This window comes from Mytilus trossulus, chromosome 6 (genome assembly GCF_036588685.1).
Source record: "Mytilus trossulus isolate FHL-02 chromosome 6, PNRI_Mtr1.1.1.hap1, whole genome shotgun sequence".
NCBI lineage: Eukaryota > Metazoa > Mollusca > Bivalvia > Mytilida > Mytilidae > Mytilus > Mytilus trossulus.
The window spans coordinates 89,329,729-89,356,262 of NC_086378.1; the positions used below are offsets into that span (position 1 = coordinate 89,329,729).

Sequence of the window (26,534 nt, forward strand, 5' to 3'; positions counted from 1 at the left end):
AACACCATACTATCTATAATTAAATTTGATCATGGCCATATTTACCACCGCACATGTCACAGTGTTTTGATTTTTCAAGGTCGCCCTAAAACTGTTTATATTTTAAAATTAAACACATCCTCCCGAAGTTTATTTCTAATCAAATGCACGTTTTGGTTTCAATATGTAAAATGAACCAAACGACTTGCAAATGTAAACTTATACAATAACAATTGAAAAAGTTTTTTTTTTAGAATATAGATGTAACATGTGTAATACTAGTACACACCTGTAATTCCAGAACATGGTTTTGTGTATGTAGATATAACCACCAATCAAATGATAAACAACCATAAGCAAAGACAAATCCAACTGTATAGAAGAGCAAAATGAGAAAGCATTAAAGAAGATAGTAGACAACTATGAACTTGTTCTAAGAGAAGACAATCTGAACAAAGAATCAACACTTAAGTACTCTATGGCAAATGTTTAAGGGCGGCTTCGAAAAATGAAAGCTTCACTTTATAAATTCCATGCATACGTTTGAAACGTATTTCTTGAGCAAAATCACTAGATCAGGAGCGCTGAAAGCAGAACGTTTGAAGATTTTAAAAAGGTAAATTTGGGCTAAGTGTGTTGGACCCTTAGTTTCTTAATTCTTAAAACCGTCAATTTGAGAAAAGTTTCTTTACAAAAGACTATTTAGCTGAACTAACATATACCTTAAAAAAACCTGCAAAATAACAGATTAAAACACATGGATAATGCAGTAAAGCATGCAAGATTAAAGATTAAAACCCATGGATAATTCAGGGAAAACAACACGTATGAGACGAGAGACGAAGCTGCAAAAATCCCACCAAAAGCAAACAACTTCCTAAAATCAAAAGATATAAGCAAACATAGCAAACGATCAGAGAAAATCAAGACAAACTTATTGGACATAACCACTACAGAAGACAGGGAGACATTCATCTACCAACGAAAAGTATCGGTCTACTTATTTGAATGTTCATTTTTTTATTGTATTTTATATTTTACAGAAATCGATACCTTTTGTACGATGACACAGAAGAGGCACTAACATGAACTTTCAAATATTTGTGCATTCCGGAAGCATACTGGATATTTTACGTAAAGGACAAAAGAGGGTCGAAAGATACCAAAGGGACAGTTAAACTCATAAATCGAAAATAAACTGACAATGCCATGGCTAAACTGAAAAAGACAAACAGACAAACAATAGTACACATGCCTTAACATAGAAAACTAAAGAATAAACAACACGAACCCCACCAAAAACTACGGGTAACATAGAAAACTAAAGAATAAACGACACGAACCCCACCAAAAACTACGGGTGATCTCAGGTGCTCCGGAAGGGTAAGCAGATCCTGCTCCACATGTGGCACCAGCATTGCATACGTCTTCTTCAAAAGTAGTTTTGAATTAAATCAAGCTAAAACTATCGGCCAATAATTTCAGTTTCTTAGGCAGAATATAACCAAACAAAAAGAAGTTATGTGCACATATTGCTTGCCTCTGTTATGCTTGTATGAATAAAAGTAGACGATGGGGAAATTTGACAACATTTCCGAAAGATATTAAGATTACTTTATTTTAAATTAGAGCAACGTCATTCAGATATAGGTGACGATGTAGATCAGTGATGACTCTAAATGTATCATACCTAATCAATTACATGTGTTACAGGAAGGCATTTAGGCTCATTAAACATGGTATCATTCGCTAGTAACCACTTTCAATACTGAAACATTAGTTTCTTTTGACTGCAACCGAAAATAAAAATTACAACAAGAGGCAAACATATGGTTTGTATTGTATTGTATTGTATTGTATTGTATTGTATTGTATTGTATTGTATTGTATTGTATTGTATTGTATTGTATTGTATTGTATTGTATTGTATTGTATTGTATTGTATTGTATTGTATTGTATTGTATTGTATTGTATTGTATTGTATTGTATTGTATCGTTTGACATGATTAGCCATTTTAAAATTGTATTGTTTTGTATCGTATCGTGAATACTTGAAACTTATAATTTACTTGATATCATGGGAAACTAATTTTCATTGCGTACACATTTCTTTTGAATTCCTATGCATTTTAGATTCAGAGAACTCACATACATCAGTTCATTAAAGACTAATTTGACTCACACTTCATTAATTATGCAAAAAATACCCATACGATCCAACCAACGGTCTAAATATTGATATGGCGGGGAAATTATGAAATTAATAAGACAGCCACTTCTTTGTACAGTTAAAGAATAAATAAGGTGGTATCATGAAAGTATCTCATGTAGTATTTACATACTGTTACCAACTTTTAAATGTATAAATGAAATACGATCGACACGTGGTGTATACGGTTTTCGTGTTTTACATAATATATTGTATCAATCATATGACCAAGGACGTCATGTTGTACTGTACTTTAGGTGAAAGGATGCACAGTGTACAACACCTTTTAAACCTGTATTCCGGTTATACTACGCAGTATTTACAATAGATGAATAAGATTGTTTACCATGTTAACAAAAAATAAATGCAAAAAATGTTAAAAAGGTGAATTGATTGTTTTTAGAACACCTCGACACGAAAACGTAGTTTATGGTTTAATGAAATGATTTATATAAGTCGGTTAATTATACTGTACTGACAATTAGAACACATTAATTACTAAAATATTGAACAGGCATCAAAACTGCATTGAACAGACATTGATTTATCCACCTGTTTGTCAAACTTGGTTTCTATAAAGTCGTTGGTTATGGGATGACCAATTGTATGCTTTATTTGCCCTTTTTTTGGAATGTTGATGGAAATAAAATGAAGAACGATAGACAGGACAACTTAGAATTTTGTAACATTTTAATTATGTTGTTGTTCTTCAGAAAGAAACATCAAATCCTCTTCTAAATCCAAGAATAAAGAAAACATAGTGTGTTGAATCTGTTTTATGGCTTGCTAAAGCTCCCGCGTGTATGGCAATGTTAAATGACATTACCACGTAACAGAAATACAACACAAGCATTCGCAAGAACACTCAACATAGAGAAACGCACAAATACATAATATAATAGTCGTTCCAACATGTAATCCGCAGAATAACAACGAAACTACAAGTTCGATATTGTATAACGTGTCGTTTACTTTTTAAATGCTGATCCAATTTGTAGTTCTGTTTTCGGCTGTTACAAATTACATGGTAATATGTAGAACTTTGAGGGCTTAAATATGTATATGTACACGCATCATTTCAAGGCCCTAACCTGCGACAGTGGTTATACAGCACAACATAAAAAACAAACCGTAAACAAATTAGTTGGAAATGGATTGACTAATCAGATCGACACTCAGCACAAGCACCTCTAACATAAAGACAAAAGACATACAGTGCCGTACTAAGAGTAATTGACGTTAGTGGAAGCGTGTTCAAAGCTAATAACAACACAATAATAGATAAATCATCTTCTACCAGACTTAATTTCTGTGTCATTTGGTCTGTTGTGGAGAGTTGATTCAATGGAAAACATACCACATCTTCTTTTTATATAAATGATCATCTACACATATCCGTAACATTTTTATTGAAAAAGTATACTGTAAAAGACAAATTTTAAAATCAATTAAATTCAATATTTAATTTATATCACAAAGTATAGGAATTCATATCCTTCTGTACCCATATTGTGAATATTTTATTTATTATGTCTGTTTAGTTCTCGCATCATTGTAAATATAACGGAATTGGATGACACTGTCGTACAAAGTGAGAGGTTGAGCGCTATAAAACCATGTTTAATCCACCATTTAACATTTGAAAATGCCTGCAACAAGTCAGAAATATGACAGTTGTCCATTCGTTTTTGGTGTGTTTTGTCATTTGATTTTGCCATTATTAGAGATTTTCCTCTGAGTTCAGTATTTTTGTCACTTTACTTTTTTTTTGTCCAGCTTGACAGTTTTAATCAATTTTAGTTTTATCTTAATCAGTAAAGAACAAATTAGCATAATTTTTCCAGTTATAAGTTTTAATAGCCATCGAAAAAGAGTCAGCTCACATCTAAAATAAAATAAGGGATGAGTATGGCCAATCAAATTACAAGTAAAGCATTATGGTTTCTTGGATACCTTTGTAAATCGGCGAATGAACATTACAGTTCATATAAATTAGAAAATCCTAACGTTTGACGATGCCATCAAAAATACAAAAAACATTTCATTATACAATTATAGATTATAATATTTTATGTTTTCAAATATGTTGCCTTATTTAATAATATGTCAGTAAATAAATGACCTTTTCAATTTTATTTATTTTCACTGTTCAATTTCGATTTTATCAACTTAGAGTTCGGATTTACTATGTCATGGCAAGTGAAATGAATTTATACTTATACTGAAATTAATTTATAATGTAAGAATAAGCATTGGTATGATTGTCAATGAGAACAGAAATCCACCAAGAGGTTGAGTATGTAAATGATGAAAAGGTACGTGCGGTATTTTTTTCAAAGTATAATTTATAGACTGACACATGTACACCGAGCTCTTAACACAACCTCAACTTATCTGGCTGCATAAATACTTTAGTTATATGATGTTTAATATGATTATCATCATATTGTATAACCATCACTAAGATTGGTTCAAAAACGCAATAGAAATAAATGCACCGTAAGTAACTTTAAGATACATTAGCGTTTTCGAGCTGCACAGTCATAAAAACGAATACCACAATGTACACATAAAAAATGAAGAGATATAAAATGATACAATTATCAAACAAAATGGCGTAGATTGAAGCAACTACACATTCTTACCATCATTAGACAGATAGAGAACAACGCTAGAGCATGTGTAGAGGGAAAACAAGTTTTGAATTGCACCACCAAATCTGTTTTCGGAATCATTATCATTCTGGAAAGTATCAATATTTATATTGAATAATATTAAAATCTATCAGAGCACATTTGAATTTTTAACCAAATACAAAAGTTTACTTTTACTACAAATCATCAGATCCAGAGTAAATTTGAACATGAAAATGTAAGAATAAAACATGAATGATAAAAGTTGACAATGATTTCATTGTAAATGAAACTTTTCATTTCAGTAGTTATACGAATAGTTATTATAATATTAAAACAAGAAATATAAATCGATTTACGTTTATAATAACTATTCGCATCAATTATATTAATTTTTTATATACATACATTGAAACATAGATGAAACAATAAGCCTTCACTTGAAATTCTTTTTAATTCTTTTATTGAGAAATTTAGAATTTGAATAAGACACACGAATCCGTCACAAGGTGCATTTAAATACGGAGTTGTGGTCCGAAACTTTTGTTTCCATTTAATCCTCATCCCGATCTGTTCTACCACTCACATAGGCAAATCACATGCACATTATTTGTTTATATTACAAGGTGCGTTTAAATACGGAGTTGTGATCCGAAACTTATATTTTCACTTAATCCTCAACCCGATCAGTTCCATCACTCATATATGCAAATCACGTGTACTTGTTCATTTTAAGTTCGTGTTAGTGGGTTTTAAACATTGGTTCTTATGTTTTGGTTAATTTCGTTGTTTTTGCTACTTTAAAAGACTAGAGGGGTTTTTATCGTTGTTTTCTGAAATTGTTTACATTGTGTTGAAATTTGCGTTTAAAACCTTTTTTTAGGATCTTTTATGAAAAAATTCCGACAAATGTCGCAGTCGATTTGTCCAGTGAATCAACATGTTTGATTGCCAGGAATGTATTATTTGTCAAACTAAAAGTCTTGGAAAATTATTCATTTTCACTGACAATAACAAAGTAAGTTTTATTGAAGCATACTGAAGTACGAAAATAAGAGATAAATAAGAAGACTGAAGATTTTTGGTTCTGTCAATCATTATTTCGGAAAAAATAAGTAATGTAAGTAAGTAGGTAATATGTAATGCCATAAATTATACTAAAGCAAACATAATCTTGCTCGCTATTTACAAACAAGAATTAGTGGAAACGGTTGGTTTTAATCATATCTAGAATAACAACCCAATTTTATTGAAATTCCTGCATATTTGGTAAGACTAACAGAAAAAACACGACTGCCTCCATTTTAACCAGAAAACAGAATAAAAAAATATCATAGAGGCAACCAGAAATAAATCCTGAAATTGAATCAACAGTTTTGCTTATTTTTGTTCTATGGAAATATAACTCGTCATTCGCCCTGTTTAAATGCCTTAGTATCTATTGAATACATGTAAACAAAATACAAAAAAAAATCAACAGTAGAAAACTTTAAACCGGAATAAACCGAATTTGTGAATTTGATATCAGAATTTGATTCTTATCTAATAATGTGATGTATAAAGCCTTCGTGTAGTCATTAATTGAAACATGTGTGTGGGTGTCTCCAAAAGAACATTATTGTAAAATTCACAGCTGAAGGACGCCTCCGGGTGCGGGAATTTCTCGTTGCATTGAAGACCTGTTGGTGACCTTCTGCTGTTGTCTGCACTATTGTCGGGTTGTTGTCTCTTTGGTACATTCCCCATTTCCATTCTTCATTTTATTTACAAAGGATACATTGCCGAAAATTGGTTTCGAAATTATTACGGCGATTATACAACTACACCACAGCCATGGTCAATCTAACATCGCATTCAGCAGTTTCATATCTATGGCATATGTAATGCAGACACCGTTAATGTTATCATTACCAATGTGTTATTAAAATTTCCTGTTGTAAAAAGCTTTGAAATTATTTGAAGATAAAGAAAGTATCTTCTTAATGCAATGCATTGATACTTTGCACGGCTTTCGCAGTACATTTATCTTTTTGGTTTATAATATCTGCATTTGTTTTAAGAAGTTTTGAATTTTCAAATATTTTGAAATTCAATCTCTTATACTCGTCTGAAGTCTAGAATAAGTTCTACTCATGAATGTGAGTAAGGACAACTATAAGACCAAGGTGCACAATTCCCACTCAAAACCATTATTTCGTGAATATCTAAATCAAAACAAAAATGAAATATTTTTGTGACTCGCCGGTGGTGCTCGCATCGAAACATTTGGAAGTATAAAAAATATTAAGTTGAAACTGAATGTAAACCCAATAAAGTTATGCGTGGGAGCATTACATACATTTTATTAATGGTAAACATACAGAACATGACTGCTGTGTTGACTAATGGACTCGTAATGACATTTGAGTTATTTAACCGTCTCTGCACGGGCCAAAATTTTAAACAGAAACAAGTGTTAATATATTTTTGTTTTAGATAACCTATAAATAAAATTAAGTTGAAAAAGACGAGTCACTTAAGATTTGGCGGGAAATAGGCCTGTAATGATGCGTGAATAGCTGCAAGTCACCTTCTAACTTGTTTGGTTTTATGTTTGTTGTTTTTGAACTGATTTGCATTTAATTTTGTCGGTGCCTCTTATAGCTTGATGTGCACTATGCGTTTGATCATTGTCAAAGGCTGTACAGTGACCATATTAACGTCATTTAGTCTCGCGTGGATAGTTGTCTCATTGGCAACCATACAGCATCTACTTATTATATATAACTATGTAATTTCGTATTGCCGCAAAATAGGGTAGAACAGGGTAAACGCGAAAAAAAAACAGTATCCGCGAGAATATTTGTTTTACAGTATTTCAATAGTTGTAATATTTATAAAAAAAAGATGAGGTATGATTGCCAATGAGACAACTTTAAATTATTAAGTATGTTTACAGTTTCTTCATTACTTTTCATTCATACACGAGAAATATCACAGAACTGAACCATGTCGAACATGAGTCGACCTATACCATGCATTATACTGAATTGTCAGTAAATTGACGTAACAGACACGAAACCAATATTTTTATATTCGCCAGTACTATACTGTGTCAAATAATTAACCATAAAATACAAATTGGAATTTACTTACATATTAGCTATAAACAAAGTATTGACCAGTTTAAATTCATATTCAAAAGTTCCCTTAGCAAAAAATCAGAATGTTTATATTTTAATTGTTTGTCATCAAAAACACTTTACGCAACCATGTCCAACTGAACCAATCTGACTGACACAATTAACGTTCTAAACGCATCTCGGTATGACGATATCTCCACCCTTGTTTTATCAAGGTTTTTTTTTAATTTTGAGTTTTTTTTAATCGGACACATAGAAATTTGATCCCCTATTGCAAAGAATATGTAAGTTTTTATTCAATGTTTGCAAACGATCAATGCTTATCAGGCGTTGTTGTGTTGCTAGATTCGACGACGGACAAAAACAACTGATAACGCGACATTTATCTTCAGATAACATCCATTGGTCTGACTAATATCAACTGATAAATAATTTCAATATGTGATCTTCTGTTGTTGGATTTTCTTTACTTTATTTTAGACATATTTGTACAAACTGAGCACCAAAGAAAGACAAAGAAACCATTAAGGTAAAAATCATATTTTAAAATACAGAACATGTATATTTCATGTTTTGTTTCTTTGATATTTTCTCATACGAAACCTCAAAAATTGTTTTCAAACTGAGGAAAATGGCGGACCGGAAGTATTAGGTTATTTTTTTTTTAATTTTGAAAAGAATATTTTTGAATTTTTCACATCCTTTAAAAAACAAAACCACAAATACTTGTGCATCTATTCACGTCAGTTGTAACTAGTGGTTTTGCATATGTCGTGTTTAATTTGGATAAAACCACTTGAAACTTGACAATTATAAATAGTGCATTTTAAATCGACCTCATCAATCTAGCTCGACAATAAAAAGATTTAAGTTTATAATTACACAACTGATGGTCAAGGGAGTATTTGATATATCTTTTGATTTCAGCTATAATTAAGATTTCAAAATATTTATTTTTAATCTGTCATACATGCATTTGGTCATTTTGTGTCATTATTCAAATCGAATGCTGAACATTAGAAGAACATATTTTGATGCAACAGAAAGCTTTGCCTTCAATTGATTGTGCCGGAAGTATCGAATTCGTATCAACATTATTTATATTCATTTGAAAATATATTGAAAACTAAGAAGTAAATACATGTACGCCAATCATATATTATTGGATGTTGATTATAATATTGAGGTGGTATACTTTCATAAGGAATATGGTTTAGCATATAAAACAAGAATAACACAAAATGCATGCATGATTTAAGGTAAGGTTTGCCTATATATTTAAATAGAAATTAAAAAAAAAACTGCATTTGTATATAGAGTAAACATTTCATCTGAATCATTAAACTCAATTTGTCTGGAAAAAAAAGATGAAATTTACATTTTACCGCTGGATGAAATACATGTATTTGATAACTCTGCACCAGAAAAGGCCAGAGCCAAAATTTTGGAAAGTCAAAACTAATATAGCAAAGAATATATGACCAAAATTATCTTTGGTCAGGAAGATGCAACCTTTGTTTTGTAATGAAAATGGGAAAATGCAAAAAAATACCTGAAAATGTATTGACTTTGAATAAAATTATATGTGATGTATACTCCAGTGCGACAGCAACCCAATACAACAACAAAAAGACATATACAGGTTAACAGAAGGTCTTCAACAGTAACCCAGTTTCTAAACAATGTGTGTAGATCAATGGTGAACTTTCCATTTCTATCTAGCAATTATCATAGTGTATAATTAGCAGCGCTTACATATGTAGAATATTTCTCCCTGTTGATACGATATTACAAATTAAACATGCATAAAGATTTCCCTGATATATGGTCACTTCTGACAAAAATGCTTTTAAAACAAAAGTTCAAAGAGGTGAAGTTATTATCATCCATTCGAAAATCTTTTTGACGCCATAGCGAGTTGATTAACCGTTATGGAATATCTGTTTCACAGATGACGACAGACATGTTTCAATTGTTGTGACTTCAAACCCGTCCTTTTCTCCTCGTATTATTGGATTTGTACTTACATGAGCACCATGACGAGTGCCACAAATGGAGCAGGATCTGCCTACCCTTCTGGAGCACCTTGCAGGGGTTCTATGTTGTATTTGGTTGTCTAGATCTTTCGTCGTTTTTACTTGTTTTGTTCAATTACATTGTTTGTTTGTTTTCAACTAATCAGTTTGAATGTCCGTTTGGCACAGGATTTGCTTCCAGAGCACCAGCAACCATTGAATGTCCTTTGGCGCATGATTTGCTTCCAGAGCACCAGAAATCAACCCTTTGAAGGGATCTTGTTGCTCTGTTTTTGATTTCTATTTTCTGTTGTTTTTTTGTACTGATATTTGTCTTTTAAACTTTGTTTTCCCTTTTCATGCCATGGCACTGTCAGTTGTTTTATATTTTGTGTTTTTTTTTTTACTGTTATTTGTCTTTTAAACTTTGTTTTTCCTTATGTGCCATGGCACTGTCAGTTTTTTCCCCAACTGATGATTTTGTTTACCGGGCCTTTATCGTCTTTCCCCTCTCTCTCTAAATTGCCTTAAAATTCAAAAGATAGGAATTAAAAAGTACAGATATTTGTATGTATTCCGAATTGGCTAAAAACAAATTGTCCTATGCCATTGTTTATATCTATCTGTTGGTATTCTATTGTTTTATCATATGATTATGAGTATTGGTATTTATCGGTTTCTTAAAAAATATTTCATATTAGAAAAAAAATTGGCAGTTCAGTCACCAAAGAAGAACCCCGACAAGGAAGCGTGACACTCTTGTTGTTTTTATGACATTTTGTTCTTTGTCAAATATATCATGCATAGATTAGTAACTGTTGTGAGATATAAATAAATAGAGATCGCAACATGGGAGTGAAAACAAACGGAACCACATTACTCTTAAAAAGGGAGAGAAACGAGATGCATGTCTATTTGTATGTAGGTACAGATCAATTGTAGTAAATAAGTTTTTTCATTTCTCTTTTCAGGCAGCACTATTTGAAACTTCAAATGTGAAAAATGGCGCGAAGAAGTTTAACGGGTTGTTCATTATTGATAAGAGCTGCCCCTTGGGTCATTGTTTTATTTTGTCATTTTGTCTTGGCGGGAAAATATGAATGGATGAAACGTGATAATTTTGACATTATTGATGATTTGTTTCAAGCAGTAAAAGGATCAAATTGTCGAAGTAAGTCAAAAAGAGAAATGTTGCTTCGCCCAGATGTAGTGTCGCAAATTCCAAAGGCAAACCAACTGAAAAGTACAATTATTTATAAAAATCGAACAAATCTTGTTCACATGCATAATATGGCTTTAAATCGAGCTTATTTCATGAGTTACATTTTACAGAAGATGAATGACACCGAGTTATTTTACCAACAACCAAATATTCATTATCTTTATATGTCCGTAACGGCAGATATGAACGCCAATCCGAGCAATATAAACGGAAGTTCTATAGTCTTTGACAACAATTGTTATTATCCAAATTGGTTCGTCACTCTGGATTTCAATAACACAATACCATTATTTGGCGTCAAAGGTTGGCGTTGGGATGACACATATGACCAAGATAACTATTTGCGCGAGCCAACACGCCGAGCGGCATATGTTACGGACATTGGCGCTGGTACCAATAAAAATTACACTACGGATGGTTATAAAATGAACCCTTGGTATAACTTCTGGTTACCTGATACCGACAGTGCCCTCGATAAAAGTAAAAAGTTTACATTTGGTGTAGGAATTAAGTATTCAAATGTCACCGGAAAGTTTACAAATGATAATTTCGACAATTTTAATTTCTTTGGACCTAACTTACCAAAACAACAAAACTCGGACGAAACATTGTTGCCAGTTCGCTTTACACAGCCCTATTTTGATTGCCGTGGGTCTAAGAAGTGGAAAGTTAGTGCTGTGGCTCCAATAGTGGATTTTATGCCAAGATATTCTAACTGGACACATTTAAGGAGACAGAGGTTAGTATTAATCGTTCGTATTCAAACTTCTTTGTAACAACAAACATAAAAGTTTTTGTTTAGTAAGAAATGGATTCTCAATTTGATTTTTAATTTCTAACTTATAATAATAGAAACTGGAAGTTCATGGTAATTGAAGAGGAAAAATTGTACATTTATTTTCGAGTATTGTGTATATAGGTAGAGCTCAATGAGACATCACCTAAAACACGATTGTTCACCATAGTTATCCATTTAGTGTTCGCCATACGTTTTCAGCGTTGTCTACCAAGACCACATTGTAAGTTTTAAATCGTTCATAGATATGAACTAAACTACCAGCGAATAGCGAATACCAAATAACGTACATTATATATATAGTAAATTATAGCTCACTATGCTGTATGGACTTTGCTCATTGTTGAAGGCCATAAGGTGACCTTAAGCTGTTAATTTCTTTCTAATTTGGTCTCTCGTGGAGAGTTGTCTCTTTGGCAATCATTCCACATCTTCAATTATAACACACAATTACAATCTTAAATATATCAGAACAAATAGCCAGTGACAATGACATTTCACACTTAAGATTTGCATAAACATGTATATGTGATGGGGTTAAAAGTAGCCGTTTGCGAGAACCACACCTAGTGCTATTGCTATTTTTTTTTTTAAATTACAGAAGAGAACGATTTATTGCACAATACAATTGAAATTGAGAAACAGTTACAATTATATCACTGCATGCTAAAAATTTCAAAACGCTACATAACAAAGATTAATAAAACCACATCAAAGAATGGTGTTTTAAAAATTGTAAACTAAAAAGTTTAAACTAGATAAAGAAGATTTATCTAAAGTCGATGTACAAGTTCACAAATAACATGAGCCCCGAAGAGCTTTTGAATCCATTACATATATATAACACGGAAATACATATAAAACAAACAAATACAAATAGTACAAGGAGAACGCACATATATATATTGACATACACATGCGTGGTTATAAAACAACACTCCTTTTGCAAACAGATAAGCTGAACAAAACAGCTAATTTTTCATTTCTTAAAAACACTAACTTAATAACACTCTTATAATCATTATAATGTGATTTATCATATATTTAGTACAAAATACAGATATTTTGTATATCTAATAAAGGTTCCTTTTTCCAGTCTGTATCACCTACCCTGTATCGCATACCCCGTATCGCATGGCTAAACCCGTATCGCATGGTAAAACCCGTATCGCATACTTTTTTTTTTTTTTTTTTTTTTATTAAGTAAAGTCAGTTTTTAAGGGGTTGTTTTTGCTTAAGAATTTTTTTTCTAAAAATAGGGTATTTTTTTGGAATGACGTCATTGTTTGGTATGTAACGTCACGTACATCAAGTTTTCATATTGTATGTGACGTCACGAACATCAAGTTTTTACATCATATTTTTTGGCACACTCAATGCAACTATAAAAAAATACAAAACACTTAAATATATACATTAATAAACAAAATATTTTCAAAACAACAGATTGTAAGGTAACCTAGGTCCTTCGTATAAAAAATTGAGCAGTTATTTTAAAGCTTTGAAACAAGACAAAAGCAGAACTGAAGGTAACCCAGTGCTATGGACCAGAAAACAGTTCATATACTCTTCTGTTAAGAAATATATGATAAAGCGTATAATACATGGCAAAATCCGTATCACATGCCGTATCACCCTCGACCAATATCATCCCTCGGGCCTAAAGGCCCTCGGGCTGATATTGATGTCTCGGGATGATACGACATATGATACGGATTTTGCCATGTATTATTCTCTATATATTTAAGCCTAAATATCAGGAATCATTGATTATGAATTTTAGTTAACATTAATATTTATTTTCCAGAATAGTTGGCGTTATTGTCATGGATACAGATTTCCAAGAGATAGACTTTAATGCCTGTGGTACCAGTCCTGGTAACCCTGGACCCAGTTATTTGTCTGGCATTTCAAGATGTAAAGGGCCTTCTACAGGGGTATAATTCCATCCTTTAAAGCTTGTGTGTAACTTTTTCATTACAAATGAATGCGTATAATAATGAATATCGCCTTACTTATCGGTATTTGTCAGACCCAGTTATTTTGGTGTCCAAGTAATTTTAACGATTCATAAACATTCCCTGCTTAATTTGTTGGGTTGGGGTTAGAGTAGGGATAAATATATTTCGCATCTCGAAAATCGTCCGTTTTTAATTATTTTAAGTGATTTGTTAGTCCCTTTTAATAGCATGCTGTTTAAAAAAACTACAAATGGTTTATTTCCTGCTGTTATTACATTCTAACAGGTCTACACAAAAAAATGTAGCACGAATAAACATTAACGAAATAAATCAGTACTATTGACCTGCAAAAGAGGATGTATGTTAGTTAATTAATTCTGGACAAAGGTGATTATGTTTGATGATACTTTTGGTTGAAAAAAGATGTGACATGGGTTTTTACCTACTTGTTATATATGTATACCTTATAAAATGAAAAGCAGAGTTAATTAAATAATGGACCGATTGGAATACAACCCTCCATAGCTGTTTAATAGGAAATAATATTTAGCAGTATTCTATCTGCATTCCTCCTCATCAGCTTTTATATATCAAATGTCAAATTTCAGTGTAAACATAAGATGGGCTATGGGCGAAGACGTGGAGGATATGTTTGTCATTGTTAATGTCTAATTTCAGTGTAAACATAAGATGGGTTATGGGCGAAGACGTGGAGGATATGTTTGTCATTGTCAATGTCTAATTTCAGTGTAAACATAAGATGGGCTATGGGCGAAGACGTGGAGGATATGTTTGTCATTGTTATTGTCTAATTTCAGTGTAAACAAAAAGATGTGTTATGGGAGAAGACGTGGAGGATATGTTTGTCATTGTCAATGTCTAATTTCAGTGTAAACATAAGATGGGTTATGGGCGAAGACGTGGAGGATATGTTTGTCATTGTTAAATTCTAATTTCAGTGTAAATAAACATAAGATGGGTTATGGGCGAAGACGTGGAGGATATGTTTGTCATTGTTATTGTCTAATTTCAGTGTAAACATAAGATGGGTTATGGGCGAAGACGTGGAGGATATGTTTGTCATTGTTATTGTTTAATTTCAGTGTAAACATAAGATGGGTTATGGGCGAAGACGTGGAGGATATGTTTGTCATTGTTATTGTCTAATTTCAGTGTAAACATAAGATGGGTTATGGGCGAAGACGTGGAGGATATGTTTGTCATTGTTATTGTCTAATTTCAGTGTAAACATAAGATGGGTTATGGGCGCAGACGTGGAGGATATGTTTGTCATTGTAAGAATCCATATCGATATCCAAGATGGATATCTCCTCCATTCCAAGGTGATGACGTAGAAAGAGCAACTGATGAAGAATACAAGAATAACTTTGAATGTGTTAAAGATGGACGTAAGTTTTCAAATAAATTTAAAATAAAATTAAGTGATTTCTGTTTACTTTTTATATTGTGGTAATACACGTTGGTTGTAGTCCAGTCAAACTAAGTTTTAACCTCAAACTAATTGCAACAGAACATGGTTTAGTTCTAATCTATATCATTAAGCCCTTAATATGTACAGAAAAGGCTCCATAAAATCTAACTTTAGGAAAACTTAAAATCAGCATTTTTGATATCCTATGAAAATTGGCATTGGAAGGGGAGATAACTCCGTAAGTTTTGGTCAACTAATGAAATACGAAATTTAGATGATAGCTTCGTAAAAGATATGACAACACCTTTATAATTGTTTTTTTGTACTCTAGAGACGGAAAAAATATCAAGAATCAATACATTCTGTTAAATAGATGCGATCAAACTATAATTTTGTATTAATTTTTATTGATTTTTCTGCCTTTTTAGCAGAGTAATTTCACTTTTACAATGCAAATCTCCATTGGAATTTTAAATCATTTTTTTTTAGTCTACCACAAATAAGATTTGAAAATACCTTACACCTTACCAGCAACTACAAAATATGCATGCCTCACGCCAGGAACCGTTTAAAAAGTGCATATTTCAACTTATTTTATTTTAAAGGGGCCCAAAAAAAAAATGTTGCCTCGCTCCGCTCGGCTATCTTTACAAACTACGGCCCCTCTTTCAAAAAACCGAAATCCGCCCCTGTTTATAGCTGACTATGCAGTTGGCTTTTGCTCATTGTTGAATGCCGTACAGTGACCTATAGTTGTTCATTTCTGTGTCACTTGGTCTCTTTGAAGAGTTGTCTCATTGGCAATTAAACCACATCTTCTTATATGTAGTCAAAATCACTGGAAAGAACTGATGAGAACTTGGACTTGTTACTTCAAGGAACTAGCACTTTAATCATGCAGAACAATACATATCAACACGTCATTATTGAGAAACAAATGAAAGCCTTGCTGTTGTTTGTACATCACCGTTCTCATTCATTTAAAAGAAAACTGGGAAAAAAATTAGAGAATAATGCGTAAAAATCACTTTTATAGAATAGACTTATTTTTTCAAAGATTAGAGAAAAAAGGGGCGAAAATTAAATGTTTACAGAATAACATGACATAGAACAACTATAGATCACCGTATGGCCTTCAACAATGAGCAAAGCCCATACCGCACAGTCAGGTATAAAAGGCCCCGATAAGACAATGTAAAACAATTCAAACGAGAAAATTAACGGCCTTATTAATATAAAAAAAAATAACGAAAAACAAATATGTTTCACATAAACAAACGACAAACACTGAATTACAGGCTTCTGGTTAACTTCCTCTATATTTCTTAAGGGTTGGAGCCAAAGATATCGTGTACCATTTTATTGGGAGATATCGTATCAGAATTTGTCTGAATTTCAGAAATTTAAACACATATATAATACAGATTAGAAGATGTAGTGTGAGAGTCAATGAGACAACTCTCAATCCAAGTCACAATCTAAAAACTTAAACAATTATTTATCAAAGAACAGTCATTCCGAACTGGGACTTGGCTCACACCTTACAGCAAGCTGTAAAGGGCTAGTATAAAACAATTCAAACAGGAAAAAAATCACGAACCACACCAACAGTAACCAACCATTTAACAACAGATTCATGACAAGTGTATTCAATATAAAAAAGAAGATGTGGTATGATTGCTAATGAGACAACTATCCACAAAACACTTAATTGACACAGACATTAACAACTATAGGTCACCGTACGGCCTTCAACAATGAGCAAAACCCATACCGCATAGTCAGCTATAAAAGGCCCCGATAAGACAATGTAAAACAATTCAAACGAGAAAACTGCTAACGGCCTTTTTTATGTAAAAAAATAAACAAAAAAACAAATAAGTAACACATAAACAAATGACAACCACTGAATTTACAGGCTCCTGACTTGGAACAGGCACATACATAAATAATGTGGCGGGGTTGAACATGTTAGCGGGATCCCAACCCTCCCCTAACCAGGGACAGTGGTATAACAATACAACATAAGAGCGAACTATAAAAAACAGTCAAATCCGTTTTTTCACTTTATTTGCAAAACGACATATAGAAGAAGCACATCAGCAAAAATGAAAAAAAAAACAAGAATAAAGATGTTTTCACAGAACGTCATGAAACAAAGAAACACAAAGGTCATATAGAAAAAGCCCATTAGAAAAAATGAAAGACAAGCATATACATGTTTTACCAAAGAACAATAACACAATGATGTGATGTATAAGTAAAGAGTCAAGTCAAATGAATATCACAAAAAACCCCCCAGACTAAACAGCAAAAGTAAAATTCATAAAGACAAATAAAAAGATACTATAATACGTTGTTAATTAAGATGACAAACAACGTCAATACCCAGAATATATACTTCAAGAGCCTCGTGTAGTATTTGTGAAATTGATACGGAATATGTATCACCAAAGTCTTGGTTCCCTTCTAAAGAACTCTTTGAAAACAGGACGAGACTGTCACATTAAATTACACTTGTTGGTAAAAAACCTTGTGTTTCGAAAAATTCGACGTTTTATAAACAGAAGAAATGTACATATCAATGACATATTTTTCTTAGAAGAGGGACAAAAGATACCAAAGGGTCAGTCAAACTCAAAAATCGAAAATAATCTGCCAGCGTCATGGCTAAAAATGAAAAAGACAAACAGAAACACAATAATACACACGACACAACATAGAAAACTAAAAGATAAACAACACGAACCCCACTTATTTATAGGAAACTGAGTCAATTACTTATTAAACTATACTTTACATTATTTTAGAGCTTGGAGTGCTTCCTATTGTCGACAAGACAGAACAGGTAGTCGTAGAATTCGGCGTAGGAGATATTAATGTTAGAAGAAGAAGATCGGAAAACTACTTAAACGGGTCTGAACCAAATGTAGTAAGCAGTCGATCGCTAAAATCCATTAATGTGGATGATGGCACGGGTAACAAATATTCGGAAAAAGCACAAAAAAAGTTTGAAAAAAGACAGCAAAAAGAAAAGCTATCGCCAATCCATTTAGAAGATAAGTTAAGAAAAAGGAGAAAGAGAACTGTTAACAGTGGTGAGAGATCCGAGTTTGATCAGATGAGATTTGAAAAAATGATCAGAATTTTCCGTCAGAAAGCCAGTATCAATAAGGTTAGCTGTAGAACTTCAGCACCTAGTCTGTTACATCTGCCAGGAGACGTTGCCTATGGTGTAGACAGACAATTTGATTACCAAGGAAGAACAGCACTTAGACTAGCCCACTTTCTGAGTAATTTCTTACAAAATGTTCAAGCTAGTGACAACTTTGGTAATCTAAGAGGCGGTGGACGATTACACATGGAACAAATGTTTGGAGAGGTCATTGCCAATGTTATGGCTGATCATAAAATTCTTTCATGTGGGCTTTATTTCGAACCATACACATTTGAAAACCAAGATGGTTCCAAAAGAGAAATGTTTGGTCCTTTTGCTTACATGCAAGATGGTCGTGCTCTTGCCCTTGATACTGCTGGTAATCCCAGAAAATACATTTATGAAGATTTCTATGTTAAGATGAAAGCTAACTGGAAAACCAACTTTGAACACTTACATACATATAAGATGAGACCAATGGTAAGATACGATCCCGCTGGAACCAGTCAGATTCGATTTGAATACTTTCCCATGCGATACAAAGCACCAGATTATAACGATGGACAATGGTCACATCCATATTTTAGATGTGACGGTATGGTGGATGAGTGGATCATGACATATTCTGCTCCATTCTTTAAAAAGAACTACATCTCCAATAAGATAGAGTTCGCGTAAGTAATTCAAACAATTATATGAGTACATCACAACGTCGGCCTGTATGGTTGGAAAATTAGTAATCATAAAAATACCGACTGTCTGTTGAAATATCAATCCACCAAACTCAACAAATATGCTGTCGATCAAAACGTCTGATATTTTGATGATATTATTTTTTGGTTTGTTTGATTTTGAATTCAATCAGTTTCTTCACAAAGTTAGATTTTTCTTCGGATACCATATGTTTACAGAACTAGATCTATTTAATTATAATATGCATCATATCTATCAATTTAGTATTGGGCATTAATGGTTTAAAGCACAGACAAACTAAATGTATTGATATTAATGGTTTAAAGCACAGAAAAACTAAATGTATTGATATTAATGGTTTAAAGCACAGAAAAACTAAATGTATTGATATTAATGGTTTAAAGCACAGAAAAACTAAATGTATTGATATTAATGGTTTAAAGCACAGAAAAACTAAATGTATTGATATTAATGGTTTAAAGCACAGAAAAACTAAATGTATTGATATTAATGGTTTAAAGCACAGAAAAACTAAATGTATTGATATTAATGGTTTAAAGCACAGAAAAACTAAATGTATTGATATTAATGGTTTTAAAGCACAGAAAAAACTAAATGTATAGATATTAATTCAAATTGAAAAAATACACTCAGTTGAAGATGTTGCAGTACTTCAGTACAACTTTGAATTATTAACGTAAATTTGGGATTGTTCTTTTTAACTGTATTTCCGAATATCTTTGGATTTTACACCCCTGAGGGTAAAGGTATCTTATTCTCTTCAGTGTTTGAAAATCTTGGATGCAATAGATTTGTTGTATTTTTATGAAATAACAGGTGTAGTTTTATATTTAAAGTGATGAAGCACTGCTGTTTTACACAATTTGGAAGGGAAATATGAAATGAAACAACGTGCAGTGTTTCCTACATGTCTCCTGTTATATTATATTCTGAGAATATATATACCTACTTAGAGAATGATACATACAATGATATGGCCGTTTGTTTGTCATTATGTTCGTGTCATGGTCTGTCCGTTCGTCTGTCATTCGGATGTAAGGTCTCAAACATTATAATGTTGAAATTCCAGATCTACCAGGCAGTCACTAATTGATTGATGTTACTTTGAAATCTTATGAGATTTTAATCAACGTGTATTTTAAAAGAATATGGTATATTAGTTCTGGTATTTATGATGAGTTTATTTACACAACATCGTTTCAGAATATTTCCATACGTTTTGTCTACTTAATAAATACAATAATGTACATTATATAAAATTTATATCTATAAACCAAACCATTTAAAATACAAACCGTACTGACAAAATGATAAACTAATTTACTTTGGGTTTTTTTACGCAGAAGAAGTTCAAAACTTTTGAAAATTTTAGACCCGGAATGTAAATCATGTAAACACTGGTAATGGAATGTTTTAAAATGTAAACTGTACATTTTATAATACGAAATGTATATAAATGTAAACTGAAAATGCATGTAATCACAATGTTTACATTGTAAATGCATGTCCTGTTTCTTGTTACAGGGGAGTTATAACAGTAGACGTACCACTAGACAAACTCGAAGTGAACCAGTGTCCACAACCATTCCATGTTGCCAACGCATTCAAAAATACAGCTAGATGTCATACAAAGTCTACAAAGGTAAACTACTTATCTTAAATATATTTCTCAAATTTATTTAAGGCTTTGTAGTTAATAAAAGAAATTCATCATTTGCGTATTTTAACAAAGCTGTATTTGTCAAAATTTTTAGGACATTTTGGTCCTCAATGCTCTTCAACTTCGTACTTTATTTTGGCTATCTAAAAAAAGATATTCGAGCGTCAGTGATGAGTCTTCTGTAGACGAATCGCGCGTCTGGCGCACATTCAAAATTTCAATTCTGATATCAATGGTGAGTTTATTTACAGGAGTGATCGCTTTGATAGTTCATAAACAAGTTTGTCTTAGCAGTCCTTCCAAATGAGCCAAACTCTTCTTTGCCTAAACCATGTCACGAACATCACGGTTTTGTAAATCGTTTGTTCTGTTGGTTGATATCTTAAAATATAAGCGTTTGATTTGTTAGATTTTATTATCTTCTCTTCCTGAACTTACATTAGAGTAAGAACCCGACAAATTCGAATAAGATGAACCTACTGTTTGAGTTTAGTTTCTGCTGGCTGTATTATTCACACATCGCACCTGGTTAACAATAAATATATAAAAAAATGTTTTTAGATATGATTGATTTTTTATATCAATCTTTTTACAGTGTAAACCACAAGCAGGCTTCAAGTTTTCGCGAGGAGCATACCGATGTGATTGCAAACAAGGACATGAGTATCAAATTAGAGACGGTAAATTCTGGATTGAAGGTTCTCTGATTGAACTTGAGTATGAAAAGAAACAAAAGAAACTGTTCAGCAGGTATGTGTAGAATGAAAATAAGAAGATATGATTAATCCTTGAAATTACAAATTTATAACTTAATGCAAACGAGAAAACAAAGACCTGATTTGTGAAAAACAATAAACACAAAGCAAATATGAGAAATTGAAACAAACGAACACCTTGTTATCTCTTGTTTTTGAAAAAAGAAATAAATCTACATACGAAAAATAAATATGTACGGTGCTATGTATACACCCAAAGGAAAAGGAACATTAGATATGAAAATAAAAAGGTAAATATTAAAATTTTTAGGGTGTCAAGATTTTTCCAGAAAAAAAATGTTGGCTGGAGAGTTTAGCGCCTATGCTACTTCTTGTTATATATATGTAGCCCCTATTTCAAAAGTAACAGTTTGTAAAATAGCTGCAGACATAAAAAGAATCAACGCTAAAAGTTACAATCCTGATCAGGTAGAAACACAAAATCTCGTGTATTTCCAGACACTTTATATACGACATAATATACTGATAGCGCATACTTGTTTCTGGGATTAACCTCATCGGAACGCGGGAGACCAATTTTCCAGAAGCCAAAAAATAAAATGTTGAAATTCTGTATAACCCAAACAATCCAAAATTAATCTGCATATAAGTCAAAAAGTTACAAAATGTCAGAAATTATTATATATTAAGGAATGTATTACCCTCATGCAAAGCTCTGATTCCTTTCACGGATTTGTCTATACTTTTTGGACCTTTTGGATTATAGCTCGTCATCTTTTATATAAGCTTCGGATTTCAAATATTTTGGCCACGATTATCACTGACGAGACATGTATTGTCGAAATGCGCATCTGATGCAGGAAAATTGGTACCTTTAATGTTATTTGCCCAAGTACTCTGGATATTGCCGACAAACAGTCCTAGCTTATTAACGAGTAGTATATACATGTTCTGATAATAACAGTAATGTAATATGATAGTGACAGTAAAGTCATATGATTGGATTCTGTTCACATCAAACCAAATGACACAAAATCAGATATACACATGATATTCATTCAACTTGTCAGATTCCCGATGCTTTATATTTAGACAGCGTCAGAAAACCCGAATTTCCAATACTTTGGCAGTATGACAGCCCTATACACATAGGGTTACTGCATGATAAACATTTCCTGTTAACTACACCTGTCACATTTCCAGATTTCAGGGTTTCAACTAGTATGTCCGAACAAAGAACGATAAGCGTAGAAATACGTATATATATTTGTGAAAAACCTTTAACGTGACGTGACGGTTGGTACACTCACTTATGCAACCATACAATTTCAGTTGTATTAAAACCTCGGGTTTTTTTTTGGTAGGGGTGAGCAGCTGAGACATCAAGTACCCCACCCTTTTCATATATTTTGTTAATGAAAAATATATACCTTGTCATGTATTAATTAACAAAAAACAGACCTATAGATATATTTCAATATTTTTCCCGCTCATCATCACGTTCTTGTTATGAAGCAAAATAGTCGCAATAATATCATTTTCTTTTGCAATTAATTTGTCACATCTTAAACACTTTTTTTTCTTATTGACCATTTCTTTCATTATAAAGATATTTCAATCCCTAAATACAATACATATAAAAGACGTTTGGTCAGATCAAAGATGGTATTACATCTATGGTCAGATAAATGTAATATCACCCAATTCATTGATGTTAACATGTTTAAATATTAATTAATTTCTCTCCTAAAGGACGCTGTCACAATGGAATTTCTTTAAATAATTGTTATCATGTTTTATGTATACAAACCCTTGAATGTTAATTAGGTTCAAATGTCAAAATAGTTGGATTTATTGCATCTATCACTGGCATCAGTGGAAATACCACATCAGAATAAATAGAGCTTAATTGGTTTGACAAATAACTGATGCATTTACGACTGTGGATTAGTTTCAGATACTTATGATATAATCAAGCAAGTGATAATATCAACCTATTGATATATTTAATCTGAATTTCTCACCCTTTTCATATATTATAGAGCATGAAAACATGACCTATTCCAGCGGCTCATCCCAACCACTAATGTTATAGCAAGTGGCCCCTCCGAGATTAAACAAATTAAAACAAGTTATAGCATTGTAATAGTATTGCTTTGTGAAAATAATCGTATATGTTATTAAAGAATTCACAAAACTCGACACAAAGCTTCATCTAGAAATCTATCACAAGTTACATACGTGATAACCAACGCATTTGTGGTTTTGTTCATGCATTAACTATCAACATATGCATAACATACTGATCCAATACGGGTGTGCATATATGTGTTTTAGCAATTTAAAATATATTAGAGGAAACAGTACTATACCGGTGACTAAAACTCTTAACTCAGTTAAGAATACACAAATCAAGATAAAAAAAACAACGAATCTAAGCGAATCTCATGAACTCCAAACGAAGTGTGAACGGTTGCGTGGTAAATAAAGGCAACAGTTGTACACCGCTGTAATCTTTTCACCACTAGATATAAATTACATCAAATTTCCGGAAAAATGAAAGATGCTAACACAAATATACACGAAACAAGCTCTAATATATACAAACTGCATTCACAATTAATAGAAGAAGCTGAAAAGATTGTGCAGTCTCGCATTATATGGGACATAAGCATGTTCTGACGATTAGTTCTAGATCTTTCATGCAGAAATCTTAGCGATTTCAAATTGTTTGCACGTTTTGTATTTCAGATTTGACCAGTTAATCTGCCGTATATCTGGAGCTCCTAGAGTCATGGGATCATTTACTACGGCATTCGTAGTTACTATGTACAGTCTTGTAATGCTACATTTGTGAGGTATTCAACGAAAAGTGCTAAAAAAACATGTCAAGAAATAATATCTATTATGGCAACATTGTAATACACAACTGTGTAGTGAAACTTTAAATCGTAAAAGGAAAACTAAACTATTCAGGAAAAGATTTATATGATGATGTAGACAGTGATTTTAAAATATAACTTTGTTTATTATTTTGCAGCTGGCTGTAATAAAAAAATATTTTCATTGTTCATACTTTTTGTATACCAACATATTCATATCACAATTTTATTTTATAGTCATGCATGTGTACATATTTTAATTGCGTCAGATAGTTACATCTACTGTGACCACTGTAAGTTCGTTTTTTTTTTGTATCCATATATTTCTAATAACGATTATAAGAGACAAGTTTAACAATCTAAAAGGACAGAAGCAAATGTTTCTAGCAATACAATGTATTTAATGAACACCCGCATTCAATCAAGTTCGAAACGTAGCGTCTGTTAATTTTTATTGTGTATTTTACCATTATTTAGACTGTTCCTGTCCTTATTTTGCAGTTTCGTTTGCTTCAATAAATTTAATTGAATTTAATTAAAACAAATAATTGGAATCATACAAATTATCCAAATATTTTGACCGGAATGCATATTTTTTCATTACTCGCTTTCACCAATGTATTTTGTCCTTTAATTTGGGAATAATAATCATAGATTTCTCTTTCAGGTACTATGTTTGTAAATATAAAACTGTATTATATGTAAATAGGATGCTGTATATTTTGTATACTTTTACTAATGATTATTATAATATTTTGTTAGAAATGAATATAAATTTATTATAAAAATTAATATACTTGATTATCTGTACTGGTCTGTACTGATTCAAAGATCCCCCTTCAAACAATTCTCAAAGCAACTAATCCCGTCAAATATTATAATTGATATTCGGAAATAATACAGGTTAATACTTTTTACATCACCTCATCTAAAAAAAAGTAAAATCACAAAAGTACTGAAAATCAAATCGGAAAGTCCCTAATCACATGGCAAATCATAAGACAAAACACATATTTTTTTGGAGTCCTTTGACATATGACTTAAGACAGTATTAGTTTATTGATGTTCAATTTAAGGGAACAACAAAATCTGTGGGAATTACATTGACTTTTCAAAAAGAGCAAGCGCTGTTTCTTAGCTTTTGTATGTGTGTGTTTTTTTTGTGTTGTTATGCATTAACAAATTTTGATTCGTGGATGAACTGGTGGTGGACGTTTCGTCCCCGAGCGTATCACCAGCCCAGTAGTTAGCACTTCGGTGTTGATCAACTATATGGTAATTTTTATAAATTTCATGTTACAAAACTTTGAATTTTTCGAAAAACTAAGGATTTTCATATTCCAGGATAGGATACCTTAGCCGTATTTGGCACAACTTTTTTGAATTTTTGGTCCTCAATGCTCTTCAACTTTGTACTTGTTTGGCTTAACATCTAGTTTGATCGGAGCGTCACTGATGAGTCTTATGTAGACGAAACGCGCGTCTGGCGTATTAAATTATAATCCTGGTACCTTTGATAACTATTTATACTCCACATCCTTTGTTTTTCTATTTAGACCAAGTATATCGACCAGGTAATGCTCTCTTACTATACATAATGTCACTCTTGGGAATAGGACACAATTGATAAATTTACAAATAAGACTACAAAATAAAAGATCGTGAAACAAATTTTCAGTTGAATCTGTAATTTAAGTAAGGCGGTTTCCACTGCTAACATAGTCGGTATAGTGTGCATATACACGATTGTGATGTATTAATTGAGATAATTGAGAAGGTTTGTAACTGCAAAGAAATGGTAAGTTAAAAGTATCAAGTTTGTACAAACCTCTGTCAAATTGTTTGCTAATTAATATTTCAAGTAATTAAGGTTTTACTCCCTCAGGCAAGGTTGCGCGTTTCGTCTTCAAAAAACTCATCAGTGACGCTCGAATCCAAAAATTTGACCTTTCTAGATTCTTTTTTTTAGTATTTTCTTTCAAATATTCGACATTGAATATTTCTGATTAATGTTCAAATCCAGGAAAGCGCTTCG

At 32.1% G+C, this 26,534-nt stretch overlaps 1 protein-coding gene across 1 annotated transcript; it reads left to right on the plus strand.

The window, feature by feature from the left end:
- Positions 1 to 8,355: 8,355 nt before the first annotated feature.
- On the plus strand, positions 8,356 to 25,169 carry LOC134722188 (uncharacterized). The gene is made up of 8 exons (XM_063585771.1): positions 8,356 to 8,473; positions 10,931 to 11,920; positions 13,785 to 13,914; positions 15,182 to 15,347; positions 18,181 to 19,201; positions 20,766 to 20,883; positions 21,497 to 21,651; positions 24,369 to 25,169. The coding sequence occupies exons 2-8, from the start codon at positions 10,962 to 10,964 to the stop codon at positions 24,472 to 24,474; spliced, it is 2,655 nt and encodes an 884-aa protein (XP_063441841.1). The 5' UTR covers positions 8,356 to 8,473; positions 10,931 to 10,961; the 3' UTR covers positions 24,475 to 25,169.
- The last annotated feature ends 1,365 nt before the right edge of the window (positions 25,170 to 26,534 follow it).

What these genes read in the sequence shown, in the direction of transcription:
- LOC134722188 (XM_063585771.1), top strand. Translation starts at nt 10,962, where the DNA reads ATGGCGCGAAGAAGTTTAACGGGTTGTTCATTATTGATAAGAGCTGCC. An exon ending in TCCAATAAGATAGAGTTCGC is followed by an intron (nt 19,202 to 20,765) that starts GTAAGTAATTCA and finishes TTCTTGTTACAG; the next exon opens with GGGAGTTATAACAGTAGACG. An exon ending in GTCATACAAAGTCTACAAAG is followed by an intron (nt 20,884 to 21,496) that starts GTAAACTACTTA and finishes ATCTTTTTACAG; the next exon opens with TGTAAACCACAAGCAGGCTT.